Genomic DNA, 15500 nt, shown 5'->3' on the forward strand with positions numbered 1-15500 from the left:
TTATTTCAAAGACAAGGACCAGGTCCGCCACATCTCAACCTGTGTTAAGATGGTGATAAAACATCAGTAAGACAGAGTCAGTCTGCTCTTAGTTTGTAACATGCCAGAACCTCATGAATTTGAATTAAAAATTCAGAAATACACGAATAGTGACATAATTACTGCAGGATAACAATTTAACTGCAAAATGACCTTGCATTTTATATGTTTACAACCCCACAGATCAAGCCGAGTACGCTGTTGCAAAGAGACACAAATGAGTTGCGCTCATCGGCGCAGAGTAACTCAGAATGATTGCAACGTGTTCTCAACCAGTCTGCGTTTATCTATTAGATGGCAGTTATTTGGAAACCTTTAACAACCTTCCTGAGAGCGACTGCAGACAGTCTGAGTCTAACCACAACTGTTTGGAAATAGTTTGCCTTCCACCAGGCAACCTGTGCAAGCCATCGAAAGTGGTCACCCAGAGGTTGAGGGTGTTTCATACTGAACATTTGGGTCACTGTGACTGTTTGGATCTTATTGCTGAATGCGAAAAAATTCAACACAATCACTGATTTTTGCTAGTTCCATATTTTTACTCTAGCATGACTGAGCTTTTAGCTCATGTCCCATTTGCTGTCTATCACTTTATAGGTTGCTCCAGTTAAGAGTTTACATATAAAGACAATATGATTGACTTATAATTGTCAAAAATATGCCTGTATAATATTGAGCTCTGAGACTGGCATTCATACTGTCTCATGCAGTAATAGGAACTGTCTCCTCAAAGTTGCGCTGCCAATATGGTGATTTTTTTATTAGGTTATTAAAATATATAACAAATACAATACATTGCCAAGCATAACCTTGTTTACTCCACATGGGCTACCTGGGTGTAGTTCTTGCATTAATGAGCCAGCGGAGAGCGTTTGTGAAAGCAGATGGGCAGGTAAGAGAACACAGGATCAAAGTCTGACTTCGGAGGCAAAGCATATGCTGCTGATGATAGTGAGCAAGGCTAATGATAAAATGTTAAAAAGCCTATGATTAATGGGTTCACCTGAGACTTACCTGAGAGTATTCAAGCAAAACACATGTTTATGCATTACAGCTGCTGCAAATATATGAAGCCTAGCCCCGAAGATTAGTCTAGAGTGGCGTAAAACATTCTTGTTTCAACAATGAAGCTGGAATGAAAACTTATATATCATTAATGAGTGCTCCCATGCCCCCCCGCCCTCCCAGAGAAGATGGTAATGTTAATTTCAAGTGGAAAAAATGAGCGTTAGCGTAGTAGAAAGTGATGACAGAGATTATCAAGTGATTTAAATTCCTCTTAACATGACGGAAAGTGTGCATATTCTGGCCATAAGGACAGAATTAGTGGAATATCTAAGCTATATACATATATTTACAAAAAGGATTATTTAGACTTTTCTGTGTTATTCCCATGGGGAAAGGTGTGCAAATGAGTGAGACAGATTTTACCCTGTCTGCTTGTCAGAATCTGTCACTTATTGTCACGGGTCACCACTTACACAAGGCCAATGCCTTCCCCAAGGATATGTTTTGCCTTGTGTGTGTGAGAGAGAGAAATAGAGACGGGAGGAGAGTGATATGCCCCAGGAATCAGATACATTTTTCACATATTACCGCTGTCATAATCTCTCAAATTGCTTATATGATGTTAAACTGGTGGTTTTATCGGATGGAGCAGATTTTTTTTAAGTGTTTCACTGTGACATTTAAAGTATTATTATAATCTGAGATCAATTTTTTGGGATCACTCACTTAAAAACTTTAAAACAAAAAGATCAACCACAAACAAAGCATCCATCCTGATGTCATGAAACGTTTTCCTTTAGACATTTATAATTGGTCGACCTCTGTAAAATTAATTGTTGTCATGTTTCCAAGACAGTGCATGTCCATTTCATTAGTGATCCCATGGGGCCTCCACTGGATTTACATTTATAGTTTAGAATAGGATTTCTGGAACAATAGGATTCATTGCCATTAGATTTGGATGAAGATGAACTGCACTTTAGAATTTTGTGCTATTATTTGGCCCTGATTTTTTGTTCCCATGATAATTTGGTTTATATTGACATCAGCTGTCGTTTTTATACTACTTGTAAATACAACAGAGGGACATCGTGCTCAAAGGACCGAAAGTCTTTTCAGAAAAGACTAAAATAATTCCATTCCATTGTTTAAAAAAAGCCTAACAAAAGGTTATTTGTGGTCAAAATTAACAAAGAAATGTCAGAATTATCAGATGTGACTAGTGATTATATGCATCCAGTATTATATCCTGGTAACCACAGAAATTAAAGTTAAATTTGATTGTGTTTTTTCTCTAAACAAATGCCCAAATAAGAGCCCAGAGGCATTTTAAAGCTAAGTTTTAAGATTTACTGGTGGAAGCACATTGGCCTCACTGATCATCTGTTCCTGTAGACTCTTAGTGATGTTTCAGCCAGACTGAGCTTGTTATCTACAGGAGTAGGTTTGTTTTCTAAAGTGATGGTCAAGCATGTATAAAGGTTGGCTGCTGGGGCTGTATTGTGCTGTGTTTGGCAACGAGGAGTTGCATTCCCACGCACAACGGATGTAGGTGGGCCAAAATGAATTGTCAGCACAAATTCATAAAGAGCTTTTAGAGTTCAGTGTTATGTAGTATCCTCTAGTCATGCACCTTCTGACTGGGATTTTTATTTCATACCCAGAAATACTCTTTCTGACCATGTTCGTCATGTGATTGGTTGGACATGAAGAAGCTTTATTTCTTTCTGCATCCGTTCACCCGTCCTGCTCTCTCTCCTCCCTAAAACCATCCCCTACCCCTTCTCCTCTCTGCTCTCCTCACTCCTCCATCTTTATGCAGATGGCGGTAGAAGGGGTTACTGTTCTGAATGCAAATGAGCTCAGTGCCCTTCCCCAACAGGCCACTATGTAGCCTGCTACTTCTTCAACTTTGTAGTACCATGTAAATAGCACAAATGTTTTCCCCGATTGAACAGTGAGATTTGTACTCTCACTTTATCTCTCTTTTGCTCTCTACCACCTTCTCTAGTGTTCCACCCTAACTCTTAGCATTTGGTCAGGCTGTCAGGCAAGAGCACTGTTTCATCGCATTTCCTATTTCCCCAAGACACTCCCCAGCCAAAAGCCTGAGATTCTTCATTTTTATTACCGCTAGAGCAGGCATTTACCGTGCTCTTTATTAAAAACCATATTTCAGGAGGCAGGACAGCGGAGGCAAGAATGGAGCTGGGGGCTGGGGCCACAGTAGAAGAGATAGAGAGCAAAAGGATAGGACTGCATGTGCTAGAAGCTGCAGGAAGTGGGGGTGTTGATCTGAAGCTGTGTCTGACACCTTGTCAAGCAGACAGGCCACCACAGACATGACATACTGCAGCTTCATCCCGATTACTGCACTGAGGAAATGGAGAGGGACGGGAGACAGCTTGCGTACTGGCCACTAGCTCACTGAACCGAACAGAAACGCTGTCGACTGAGAGATGGAGCTGCATTAGGTCAAACAGTACTGGGACAACCCAAGCTAAATGTTCCTGCATAGGCCGTAGCATTTCACTGACCAGTGGCCCATTACATCATGTGGCACTCAGCCTACCGGCAGGCTTCTCTGCTGATGGGAAGCAGATGGAATGGATGTTTTTGACCCAAAAAGCGTATGTTTTTCCCTTTGGCTAGGTCCTACTTTTTGTCTTGTGTAATCCATTGTAGTATTTCTTCAAACCCTAGTCAAGTCGGGCAAGACCTAGATACTGCCATGAGCAGTTATTTTAGTGCAAATTCAGTATATTAAACACACAAGCGCAGCCACTGTAGCATTTAGCCATGATGGAAAATAGCCACAATAAAACCACTACCAATGCTAAAATGATTTATCCAGTGACTTAGATAATTTAGTGATGTTTCTCATAGAGCCACTGTGGAATTTGTAGTGTATAATAAATGTCTCAACATCTCTTTGATGGATTGTTGTGAAGTTAAGTTCAGACTTGAGTCATTTTGGTGACTCGTTTTTTTATTCAAGTAATTTGGTTTATGAATAAACACCTGCAAAACCAGTGGCATCCCCATCAACCTCATCTGCACTGTGCTTTGTGGTTAGGCTTGTCAGTGCTAGCATGTTGACATGTAGCTTAAACCAATTAAGCCAACTTAGGTGATTTTGGGCTGGTGCAGATGAAAGATGACCACCACAATTGAATTGTGCTGGTCATCTTTGGATGATTTTCCGTTTTGGCTCCACAACAGTAGTCCAACATCCAGCTGTTATCCAGCTGTCCTTTGCAAGTAGCAAAGGATTCATAGATGCGCATCATACCCCGGGATTCAGGAGGTATTATCAGTCATACAGTCTCCGGGCATCAAACTTGATATCTTACACCAAACCATCACAGTGTGGCTCTCAATGAACTCTCAATGACATTTCAGACATCTCGGGATGTCTGAAATGTCAGTCTTTAGGGGCCGTTACAGAAATGCTAGCATGGCTGTAGCCTTTACACTGGGCTTTGGCTAGCTGTGCTAGGCTTTTAAACTGATTATTTCATAGTGAAAATAATACTAAAGAAGAAAAGATTCTTCAGTGTTTTTTCTGTTTTTTAACAAATTTACTGTGGATATCTTTGGGCGATATCTGCTCCATGACAAAGTGTGGATGTGCTGCTCATCTTCACATAAAGTTTAAGTCTTATTAGGCATGAGGACTTTGAACTGAAATCCGAGTAGTCCATCCATTAAGCGGGAAGGTGTGGTTTTAGAGTGGTGATAAGTAGTGAGGAAGTGCCGACAAGATAGGGTAGTAATGTGCCCTTCTATCCATTACTGGTCTGCTTACCTGCCTGCTCTGTAGTCCAGGACCTACGACTATACCATCTCCTGCTATGGCACTAAGTGCTCTCTGGATCAGGCGCCTGATGATGGTGTTCATGGGATGCAGCAAATCCATTCAGCATTGATCCTGTCCCATTTTAATGGAAGATAAACATTTTATACCAGGAAACCATATTCATACAGATAGAGATGTGAAAATGTTGCATTATAATGGTGGAGTGCTGGGTGTTTCCTTTGTCAATAGATGAGAACTACTGTGAAAGGTATATATGCCATAACTTTACAAGACGGTTTTCAGCAAAAGGGTAGAAACAGGCATGTCAGCAGCACAGAAGCAGAGTGATAACCCTCTTGGCAATCGAGTATAGAGCAAATTTAAAAGACTGCAACAATATTTCATTGGAAAGAGGGAAATTTGCTGCTGGGTGTGTACAAGGACGACAGCACAAGTTGATTGTAAACTGTTAACATTCCTTGCGTGGTGTGTGATTTAAATGTGTGTGGGACTGCAGGTGTTTTAGTGTATTTTGTGACTTTCTTCCAAACGGGCAGGCGGCAGCTGTAGACGACACAAAATGCAGCATTAAGTGTTTGCTGATGAAAAAGCCCCACTGACAGAAGCCAAGAAAAAAAACAAATTAATGGGATCCTTATCAGTTAAGACTTACAGAGGTTGACATGCCAGGGCGTTGGCTGGTCACGGTGATAAATGCTCGTTATTGGCTCTCCCCTATAGTGCATTTAACTGGTGTCACCATTAAAGCTTAATGCAGAGCTCCTCTTTGACCTTGATGAGGCCAATCCTGTCACAAACCCATGCAGGTGGCATAACCGTCAAAAACCCCCAACTTCCTCTTGGCAAATTAGGTAGGCAAGACTTTTAAGTCATGTTTTAGGTTTAGGCTGGTGTTTCTAATATATATTCAGTCACATTTATACAGGAGTGAAGGGATGAACCTTGTGTTTTGAGTCCTCAGAGCAGGACACGCAGCATCGTGGCATTCCTTTGCTTTTTCTGACCCAAAAGAGTGATGGCTTGATTCTGTTTATTGATTTTTCTTTACAAAGCAGCAGTGTGTCAAGACTGATTGGGAGAAGGGTTGAGGAGAAGTGGCCTCTGGGGTCATTTACGAGGCAGTCCGTGACTAGATCCTAAGCAGATGAAACAGATGAGTTTGGGGGTTATATTTTTAAAGGAAACAGTGTGTAATCCTTGTACACAGCCACTGAAATGAAACCGAGAAACAGCATATTTTTTCCCTCTCTTTTAATCCTTTTCTTAATTTTTTTTCTGTTTTGTTTTTTTGTACCAGTGCAACCTTGAATTTTGTCTTTTGTCTTTTTTCTAAACCTCAGGTCCGCTCACAAAAAAACACGATGAGTCTTCAATGAACAGACCCAGGGATGAAGGTATTTTAATTGCATGTTTTTTTCCCCTCATGCTCTATTTTTCAAACTCCATGGGGGTTGTGGTGTTTTCATCTGTGTTAATAACCATCTGAGCGTAATCACCCTATGTGCACATTACATTGTCCTGTGTTAACTGCCTTTATTAGCATACAAATCTGTCACTCCTTCTCACAGGCACGCATTTTGGTCGTATAAAAGCCACATACAAAGTATTTGTTTTTTATTCCACCCTTGTCACAAATGCTGCGTTTTGTGTGCTTGCACGGGGAGCTAATTAACTTTCCTTGCTTGGTTGCTGTGTGGTTGATTAACCACACTCTGATGTTCTGGCTATCCAGCGTGACGCATCACTGAAAATCGATATTCAGGCCTTCTTCACCTGCGCTTTTATTCTTGGACTAAAGTTCTCGTGAATTGCTCGGCTAAATTATTGTCCTTCATAATGTTATTGGGCTCTACCCAATCCTTCATTTTTAAAGTGGGAAAAAGTGAAGGACTTCTGCATATTTCTGCCACTGTAGTATATTTTCAAGATCACTGCAGACAAGGGGAGATGCTCGCACTACACTTTACTGGTGCACCAAAATCTGTGCAGACAATTAGTGCGTGTGTTTTTGTACACGTGCCCAGGCTTACTGTATATTGCATAGTATTATACACACATGCAGTGCTCCACATTTCCATTTGTGCATGTGTGTGTGCGTGCATGTGTGTCTACTTGAGCACAGCGCATGTGCAACTCAACACACGAGCGCGTATGCTCCAGTTTGCGCCTCAGTGTGTGTTTTGTATTTCAGGCTCTGTGCTATTTCAGTATTGAATTCTCCCTTCCTTGCATTTCTAATTGCTGTGTTTTAAAAAGAGACAGATGTAGCTAATCCAATTGTGTGGTTTCTTAACGGTGAAAACAGAAATAAGGATCCATGCAGGATTGTAAAGGAGAGGAGCAGAATGATTGAATAGAGATGAAAGAAAAGAAAAAAGCTGAACACCGCGAGAGCACTGGCGAGGGCAGCGGTGGGGGAGAGGAAGGGGGAAAAAACAGTCATAATGAAGACAAGTGCATTATGAAATGACATTTATAGAGCTTTGAAAGTGAGAGAGATGTGGAGAAGGAGAGAGTGAGAGGGTGGATGAGTAGGAGACTGGTAGAGCTTGACATTTATGCCGACACCTGATGGATCCTGACAGGATCAGGAGGGCTAGGGCATGGCTGAATTCCTCGCTTAATTGTTTAGGTATGGATTGGACAGAGTTTCTTAAACATTGTTGTAAAACAGTAGTATTAGCGCTTTGTTGCTGGAAAGTTTTTTCTGTGAAAGTGTAGAGTCTTGGCTGTGGGTCCGGGTGCGAAAATTGTTCAAGTGCTGAGGCAGGCTGAAAACTTTTACACCCAAATCAATGAAGATTTCCATAAGGGAATGAATGAGAGAGGACCGGAGGAATGGAAAAGTGGAAAGTGGGCAGTATCTGTTGGAAACAGTAAGACATTAATGTGAGAATGTCTGTGCAGGACAAAGGTGGATATTGAGTAGGACAGTATCAGGTTAGGTGGAAATGAGAGAAGCGAATAATGTGCCAGTGTTATGGGGGGAGGAAGGGAAGACAGCCAGCTCCTTATTGGCTTTATAGGCTCAAATTTGGACTGAGTGGATCACCCTCCATCGTCTCATCATTTTTGCATTTGTGTTGAGCTTCTTTCAATTGTTCCGACACGTCCCTCTCTTAAACACATTCAAATATTCCATCTTTTTAAAACTGAAATATTGTGTGACAAAATCTCCAGAGAATGCATAGCTAGGCATTTGTATGCCTGTACCCCCCCCCCCCAAAAAAAAATTATGCAAACGCACACTTTTAATTGTGACTGTGCATGCGCGTATGATCTTTTATTCAAAATTAATGATTTTTTCATTGTTATCTTTATTTTTAAAATTTTAGCTTTATTAGGATAGTGAATATTTTCTCGCCTTTGTTGTTATTAGAAAAACAAGATAAGATCGGCAAAAATAGTTATACAGTCCTGTGAAAAAGAAGGTTTTCACAGGACTGCCACTTTTGGCAGCAATAACTTGACCTAATCATTTTCTGTATGACTTTATCAGTTTGTCACATCACCGTGGAGGAATTTGGGAGCTCTCTTCTATACATAGTTGCTTCACTTTATTGAGACCTTAAGGTTGTCACAGCATTTCAGCTGGGTTGAGGTCTTAGCCATTGATTCTTTTCTTTTTTCAGCCCTTCTTATGTAGATTTGCTGCTGTGCTTGGAATCATTGTCCTGTTGCTTGACACAATTGTGTTCAAGCTCTCAAACAGGTGGCCTCAAATTTGACTAGAATACTTTAGTACGCAGAGGAGTTCATGGTCAACTCAATGTCTGCAAGGTGCCCCAGGTCCTGAGGCTGCAGAACAAGCCCAAATCATTATCCGTCCACCACCATGCTTAACGGTTGGTATGAGCTGTTATGTGGTGCATTATGGTCAAATATCGCTACGTTGGTCTCATCTATCTAAAGGAAAGTTGTTCCAGAAGTCGTGTAGTTTGTTTAGATGCAGCTTCACAAATCTAAGCCACGCTGCCATCTTCTTTTTACAGTTCCTTTTAGAGTGGAGGTTTTCTCCTGGCAACCCAACAAGATATATTTGAGTCTATTTCTAATTATACTCTCATAAACATGAACATTTAACATGTTAACTGAGGCCTATAGAGTCTGAGATGTAGCTCTTGTTTTTTATTTGGGGGGGGGGGGGGGGGGGGGGGGGGGTTGTTGTTGCTGTTTTGGGGAGTATTGCACTGTCTGACCTTGGTGTGAATTTACTGGGATGTTTCTCCTTTTATGAAAATCCTCACACTGTGCTCACGCAATTAATCAAGTGCATTTGATTAGCAGTACCAGCTATAGTACTTTGCCTTTTAATTCCTCTGATTCATACTTGCGCATTAGTGTGTATTGTTATGAATTCTGTAGCTCCAGTTATCATGCTAACAATATTCATTTATTATGGTTTAACATTGCAACCTCCCCACATATATCTATTTTGTGGTTTAAGTACCACTGCAGTATTTTGAATTACCAAGCCCCATAACTATCCCTAAGCCTTTTTTCTATTAAAAAAATGTAATATTAAAGATGTAATCTGTGACACAAGTAGAAAGAAAAGAATCTGTCCTTACACAACCCCCAAAAATGTAATTTGATGTTATCTTATCTTATCTTAGTTGATATAGCTACAGAGATAGATCAACATGCTTTATGTACAGGGAGAAAAGTAAAACTTTAATAGGGATTAATGATAGATGTTGAATAACATTTTAACACACAGACAAACTTGGTGTCTGTTGAGGCTAAAAACTGCATTGTGTGTAGTAAGAAAGAGCTGAGCTTACCGGACCTCTGCAGTTTTCACCTCTGCTCGAAGCTACATTAGGCTACATTAGCTGGTGCCACGATTACATTGGATGACACCATTGACAGAAGTTACCATGTGTGCACAAGATGCACAGGCACATGTCTGCTAATCAGAATCAGCGATTAAGGTAAGAGACAACTAAAATAGTAGAATTTCAATCATCAAAACTAAAGCACAGATTTCTTAGATGGGTTTTATCCCGTTGCATATTTGCCATAAAAATTGCAAAAAAAGGGACCAATATCAAAGTATATTAACAAAAGATACAGTTTAGTGACTTATTGGCAGAGGTGAGGCTTAAGACACACAACAGTCAACTACAGGTCCCTATGTTAGCACACCTGTCAATCAAAGCATCCATGGACTCTAACCTAAAGCCTTACTAGTATAACTACAGTGAGTTATGAAAATGTACACCCACCTTTGAGTTATGAATTTGCCTCCATTCAGGCAAAATATATTTTTCCTACAAGGCTATAAATCTAATTCTTTGTGCTGTTCATTTTACTGTGACAGTCTAAGGGGACTAAATCACTTTTGGAGCTCGCCTCAAGTGGCCATGTGAAAAACTGCAGTTTTTGGCATTTCTGGGTTGGGTTAATTTTTCAGAACCCGGGTGGTTGATCCCACTGTGGGTCTGAAAGTCATATATGAAAGCTGTAAAAACTTAACACTGCTAAATGGGACTTTAAAAATGTAGATAAATCATGTATTCTCTGCTTGAGAGATACAGAGTGTGGCTGTGAGCGCTGCTCGTGATGCCGGCTGAAACGTCACTCCTTTCTACTGTCCTGGTGATGCCAAGATAATTGAACTTTTTTACGTATCTTCTGGGAAATCAGCCAAGGTTCTGAATACACCGGAGAAGAGAGGGGAAAAGGAGCAGCACATCAGAGTGTGCAACTCAAAGTTTTTTTGTTTTTTTTTTTAATTTAAAGCCAGCCTGCCTGTGTCGTACGTGCTATCTATAAAACATACCTGCGTGTTTGAAGCCATACGTGCCGCTTTACCACATCCACTTGTCTGCATGTATGTGTGTGTGTGAGTCTGCACGCACGACTGTGAGTGACGCACCCAAGTGCATGTGTAACCTGAGATTCAGGTGGTGATGCAGGCGGGTGTGCAAATACGTGAGTGGAATTTGTTACCACGGCAACAGGCATTCAGTGAGTCGGTGCGATGGAATGGCTGGTGCAGTTCTATTAGCGAGAAGCAGTTTCCATAGCGACTCAACATCGCAGCTGCCTATGCAAGAGTTTGTGTGTGTATGTGTGCTTGTGTGTGTCTGTGTGAATCCTGTGTGAATGTTCATTAACGCACCTCACTGTGTATGACTTGCTTTGTAACGTTTCATAGTTTTTTTTTCCATCTATGCTATCAAATCGTATTTATTTATTTATTCTTCTTGGTGTGAAGCTCTCATGCATTTCTCTACCCCCGTCAGTTCTCTCATGCTGCCCTATTTTCATCTCCTTCCTCTGTCTCTTTCCTGCCCCCCCCCCCCCCCCCCCCCTTCCCTCCTTTATCTCTCTTTCTCTCCTCTTATCTCCCCGTCTCCTCCATCTCTGAGTGCTGAAGCTCATCAGGGTAAACAGATGCTGTGGCTGTTATTTATGTTTCCACTTGGTCTGGCTTTCATACAAATTATCTACAGGCCCTGCACAGTGCAGATGCTCAGCCTAACTGGGCTGCACTGGCAGCTCCCTCAGCCTCATCCACACTCAGACACTCAGGCCGTACCATAGACGAGGAAGGGGGTGGTGGCGAGGCACAGAGGCTGACAGAGTGAACCATAGCAACACACTGATGGACACAAAGACACCAATAACAGTGAGGGCAACAGAACTGCCTGCACCATTTGCTCCAAACATGGAGGGGAATAGCAGTTTGGGAAGGTACCATCAGGGCTCAGGACAGGGGAAACAAACATCACAGAATAAAAAATAGAAGATGAACACAAGTGTTTTGTGCTTTGTATTTTCACCTTCTTCTTTCATCAATCACAGGATGCCTGAGGTTAAGACAGTTTGCATGGTTTTTTTGGGGGGTTTTTTAAACTTAAATACCTAGTACTAGAACAACCACAACAGATAAATCCTTTAATATCAGTGGATTTGTACTTTACTGTTACAAGGCAGAGGTAAAAGAAGTGTTCTTTGTTCACTCTGAACTAATAACAAGGACAAGGACACCTTTTCCTCTCCTTACCCCCAACCAGTCATGGCAGATGGCCGCCCCTCCCTCAGCTTGGTTCTGCTGAAGGTCTCTTCCTGTTAAAAGGGAGTTTTTCCTTCCCACTATCACGAACTGCACCAAGTGGTTTTATGATTGCTGCGGTTTACGCTCCATTATTGTAAGATCTTTACTTTCCAATATAAAGAGCCTTAAGGTGACTAAATTAAATTGTCATCGATAAATAAAATGTAATTGAACTTAATTATCCTTGTTACTTGTTTTTAGGTTAGATTTGTTTCTTATATATAGACAATTTGATTCTTCCATTTAGTGACTGATTTTAGAGATGCTATTTCAGGAGAAAATTTCAAACCATAGCCAGGGATTAATGGAGCTGAATTTCAACTCTTTAACATATGTTAGTGGATCAACTCTAAACTAACAAACACCTGCATTGATCTGTGCTATGCAGATATTCGGGATCGCCGTAAGAAGCCTGTGATGCTCTTCATCCATGGAGGCTCCTACATGGAGGGCTCAGGGAACATGTTTGATGGTAGTGTCCTTGCTGCCTATGGAAATGTCATCGTGGTCACTATGAACTATCGGCTTGGCGTGCTCGGTAAGTTTGATGTGTCAGATATTTGATGTAACTGTTTATACATTTACAACCTTTGTTTTGGTCTGCCTCATTTCAGCTAGACCAGGCCTTGTGTGCCATGTTAAACTGTATTTAAAAATGACAGCATTCACATGCATGAAAAATAACATTCTGAAATTCTTTATAGTTTACTGTGTAAACGTCTTGAGTTACACACCATTTTTAAAAAATATTTTGCTTCCTATGAGCCAAAATTTACTGTAATCTGTGAAAGTAGTCATAACAAGTAGTTCTCCAGGCTTTCTGACAGTCTTTTCTTTGCTTTTTCACTCATTTTCAGTCCAGTTATTGTATTTGACCATTTTCAGAAGGGTTTTTTTTTGTTAAGCAACTCAACACTGACCTATGAATGAAAATCAGAACTCTTTCTATTGTAGTCTTGTGTGTGCTAAAGAAGTTATTTCATTGTCTCCTTTACCTGCAGACACTTAGTTTCCATTTTTTTGTTGAAACATGTGAGAACTGCCAAAGATAACATAGTTTAACAGGCATAAAATAAGATTTTTACACCAGCAAAATGATTCCCAAAGAGCTATTCACTGAACATTTGGCATTTCTCAGCATTGTGTAAAGTATGTTGTTAAAAAAATTTTTTTAAGGAAACTAGACAAGTAGAGGACCAAAGAAGTGACAGGCCTAAAAACCCATGGCAACAGGTCTTATGGAGTGATGATATGGAGTATGTTGAAAAATAAAATTGGTCATAACAAATACTAATTTTCAAGCTTGTTAGAATTGTGCGAACTCTGTTTTAGCACTATATACCATGTTTCCTTTTGTGTTTGCACATGTTTAATAAATCCCTGCACATATGTGCCATTTTCCTAGGAAAACATAACGACATGGGGGTTGGCTCAATAGTTTTGCCCAGTACTGAAAAATCAGAACTCCTGTTACTGTACTCCTGTGTGCACTAAAGAAGTCCTTACATGGTCTGAGTTAATATCACAAGGTGTGTGAATTTCTATTAATGCCAGTCATGTCATATACTGTAAAGATGCCATTTGAGTTTTATTTCTTTTAGCAGTGTTGACATGCCACAGTAGAAAAGACATGTCAGGGAAAATGATGGCAGCATGTGTGAAAAAGAGGCAGGTATAAATATAAATACTATCTCAAAGGAGCAACAGTGTCCCATAAAAAGTAAAATAGCACACTTCTTCCTCTGTCTTTATATTTTATTCAGTTTTTTCCATATTTTTTTGTATTTTCTTCTGAAGACACACAAATATAAAAATTATGAAAAACATAAAAAGAGTAAAACAGACATGTGGCTAAAATCCAAACATGAGAACACATAATTACAAAAAGTATAATTAAAAGTGTAAGTATGTTTTATTCTTAATTAATTGATAAAGAAAACATCTTTTGAGCACAAATTAAAAAACAAAAACAAAGCTCCTATTGTCCCTTTAACTCTTTTTTTTCATGCTTAATAGAAACCATTAGCGCTTATTTAAAAAGTGCAGGCAAATAAGTACACAGGGCAAAAAGCTTCAGTCATACAAGTCATGTTTGAGTAAGTTCTGCAGCTTTTAAGATTCTCTGAGCCATCTGCTCTTGTGTAGGAGGTACTTATTAATCTACGGCCATTTTTAAGAGCACCTCTTAAGATTAGGAAGGTTCATAAGATTAAAGTGATGTTTTGACTTGAATAGCAACTTCATGCTCTGTTTATGCGCGACTATGCCCTCAGAACAAATTGAAACGTGTAATCAAATTTTAGACCACAGAACTTATTCATAAAACTGCAGTTTACAAATTAATACATTTATTAGTTGAATTGAGTTGTGGTGTAGTGTGTTGTAGAGGGCTTGCCCATGTTTGGGGATGTAGAGGAAAGAGGATTCTGGAGGGGTTTTTTATCCAGAAGGAACCAGGCTCAGGAAACAATCTAATAAAGTTAAATAGCATGTCCTAACTCAGAGACGTGACATAAGCGTTCAGCGTTACTACTTCAAATGCCAGTGTCTTTAAGGTTTAACCTGGATCATCCTGACAGGTACATGAGCAGCAGTATTTTTGTGTGTCCCCCCCTCTTGTGCCTCACTGGTACTGCTAAATCTAGGAACTTTAACCAACTCAAGCATTAAAGCCTAATTTCATCTATTGCAGATGATGGAATTAGCAATGCAGTGCCTACACTATGTGGAAACTGTGCCTGAAAAAATGTCGGAGATATTTTTTGACAGATTATAGCTTAAAAGAACTTCATGCAAACATATCCACAGTTTCTGATGAAGTATCAGTTCATGTAGCAGAACAATAAGATGTCTAATCTAATCTTATAGACTATCCTAAGCAAAGTGTATCCAAAGTGTATCAATCCTAAACGGCCATATTGTGTTTCCACAAGTCTTGAAACGTTCTGGCTAATCTTGGTATCATTTTGGCTACTGTTGCTCACATTTCACCAGTGACTCTATGTCTTCCTGCAGCAGGCACTTTGTATTAAAACACAAACAGGTGTATTTTCTGTTTTCTCACATCCTGGCTTTTCCTTTTTAGAGTAATTCATTAATTTTTGTATTAACATGCCTTTCTGTAAAGACGACAGCCAGGATCACAGTCCCTGTACTTCAAAAGACACAAACAACAACTTAGCGCCTTTGGTGTAACATTCAGCAACAGAAAACAGAACTGCGTCTGTTGCTGTCATTGTATTTTTGTATCAAGGGGTATTCTGTTTGTTCATTTTTATAGAGCTCATGAGCCAGTGAGTGTGGGCTGAGCTGTGTGCATGTGTACGCCTAGCCCTTTTTGCTGCTGGATATCAGTGGAGTCAAGTATTTACATTTGGTGTCATCTTTTGGAGGTGTTTGCACACAGGCTCCCTGTGTCATTCATTGCGGCTGCCAGGTTGGGTAATCAGATCTTGTTTATTGCATCACGCCTGTTTCAACATATCAGGATAATGATAAACAGAGAAATGGGAGTAGTTTAGGATGGAGTCCAAGAGTTTCTGCAAGTATTAGCAGAGGGTAACGTGA

The 15500-nt window shown here is 40.1% G+C and overlaps 1 protein-coding gene across 2 annotated transcripts in view; it reads left to right on the top strand.

The window, feature by feature from the left end:
• The window catches only part of nlgn2b (neuroligin 2b), a 68946-nt gene that overhangs the window by 25496 nt on the left and 27950 nt on the right, over positions 1 to 15500 (top strand). For both annotated transcript variants that reach the window (XM_085288530.1, XM_085288531.1), the window contains exons 3-4: positions 6208 to 6261; positions 12322 to 12471. In XM_085288530.1, the coding sequence (XP_085144656.1) occupies positions 6208 to 6261; positions 12322 to 12471 (204 nt within the window). The remainder of the gene's footprint in view (positions 1 to 6207; positions 6262 to 12321; positions 12472 to 15500) is intronic.

The sequence above is a fragment of the Mchenga conophoros genome, linkage group LG10 (assembly GCF_057382185.1).
Source record: "Mchenga conophoros isolate Kocher_MC1m ecotype Shallow Benthic linkage group LG10, M_conophoros_male_GT1.1, whole genome shotgun sequence".
In the NCBI taxonomy this organism is placed as follows: Eukaryota; Metazoa; Chordata; class Actinopteri; order Cichliformes; family Cichlidae; genus Mchenga; species Mchenga conophoros.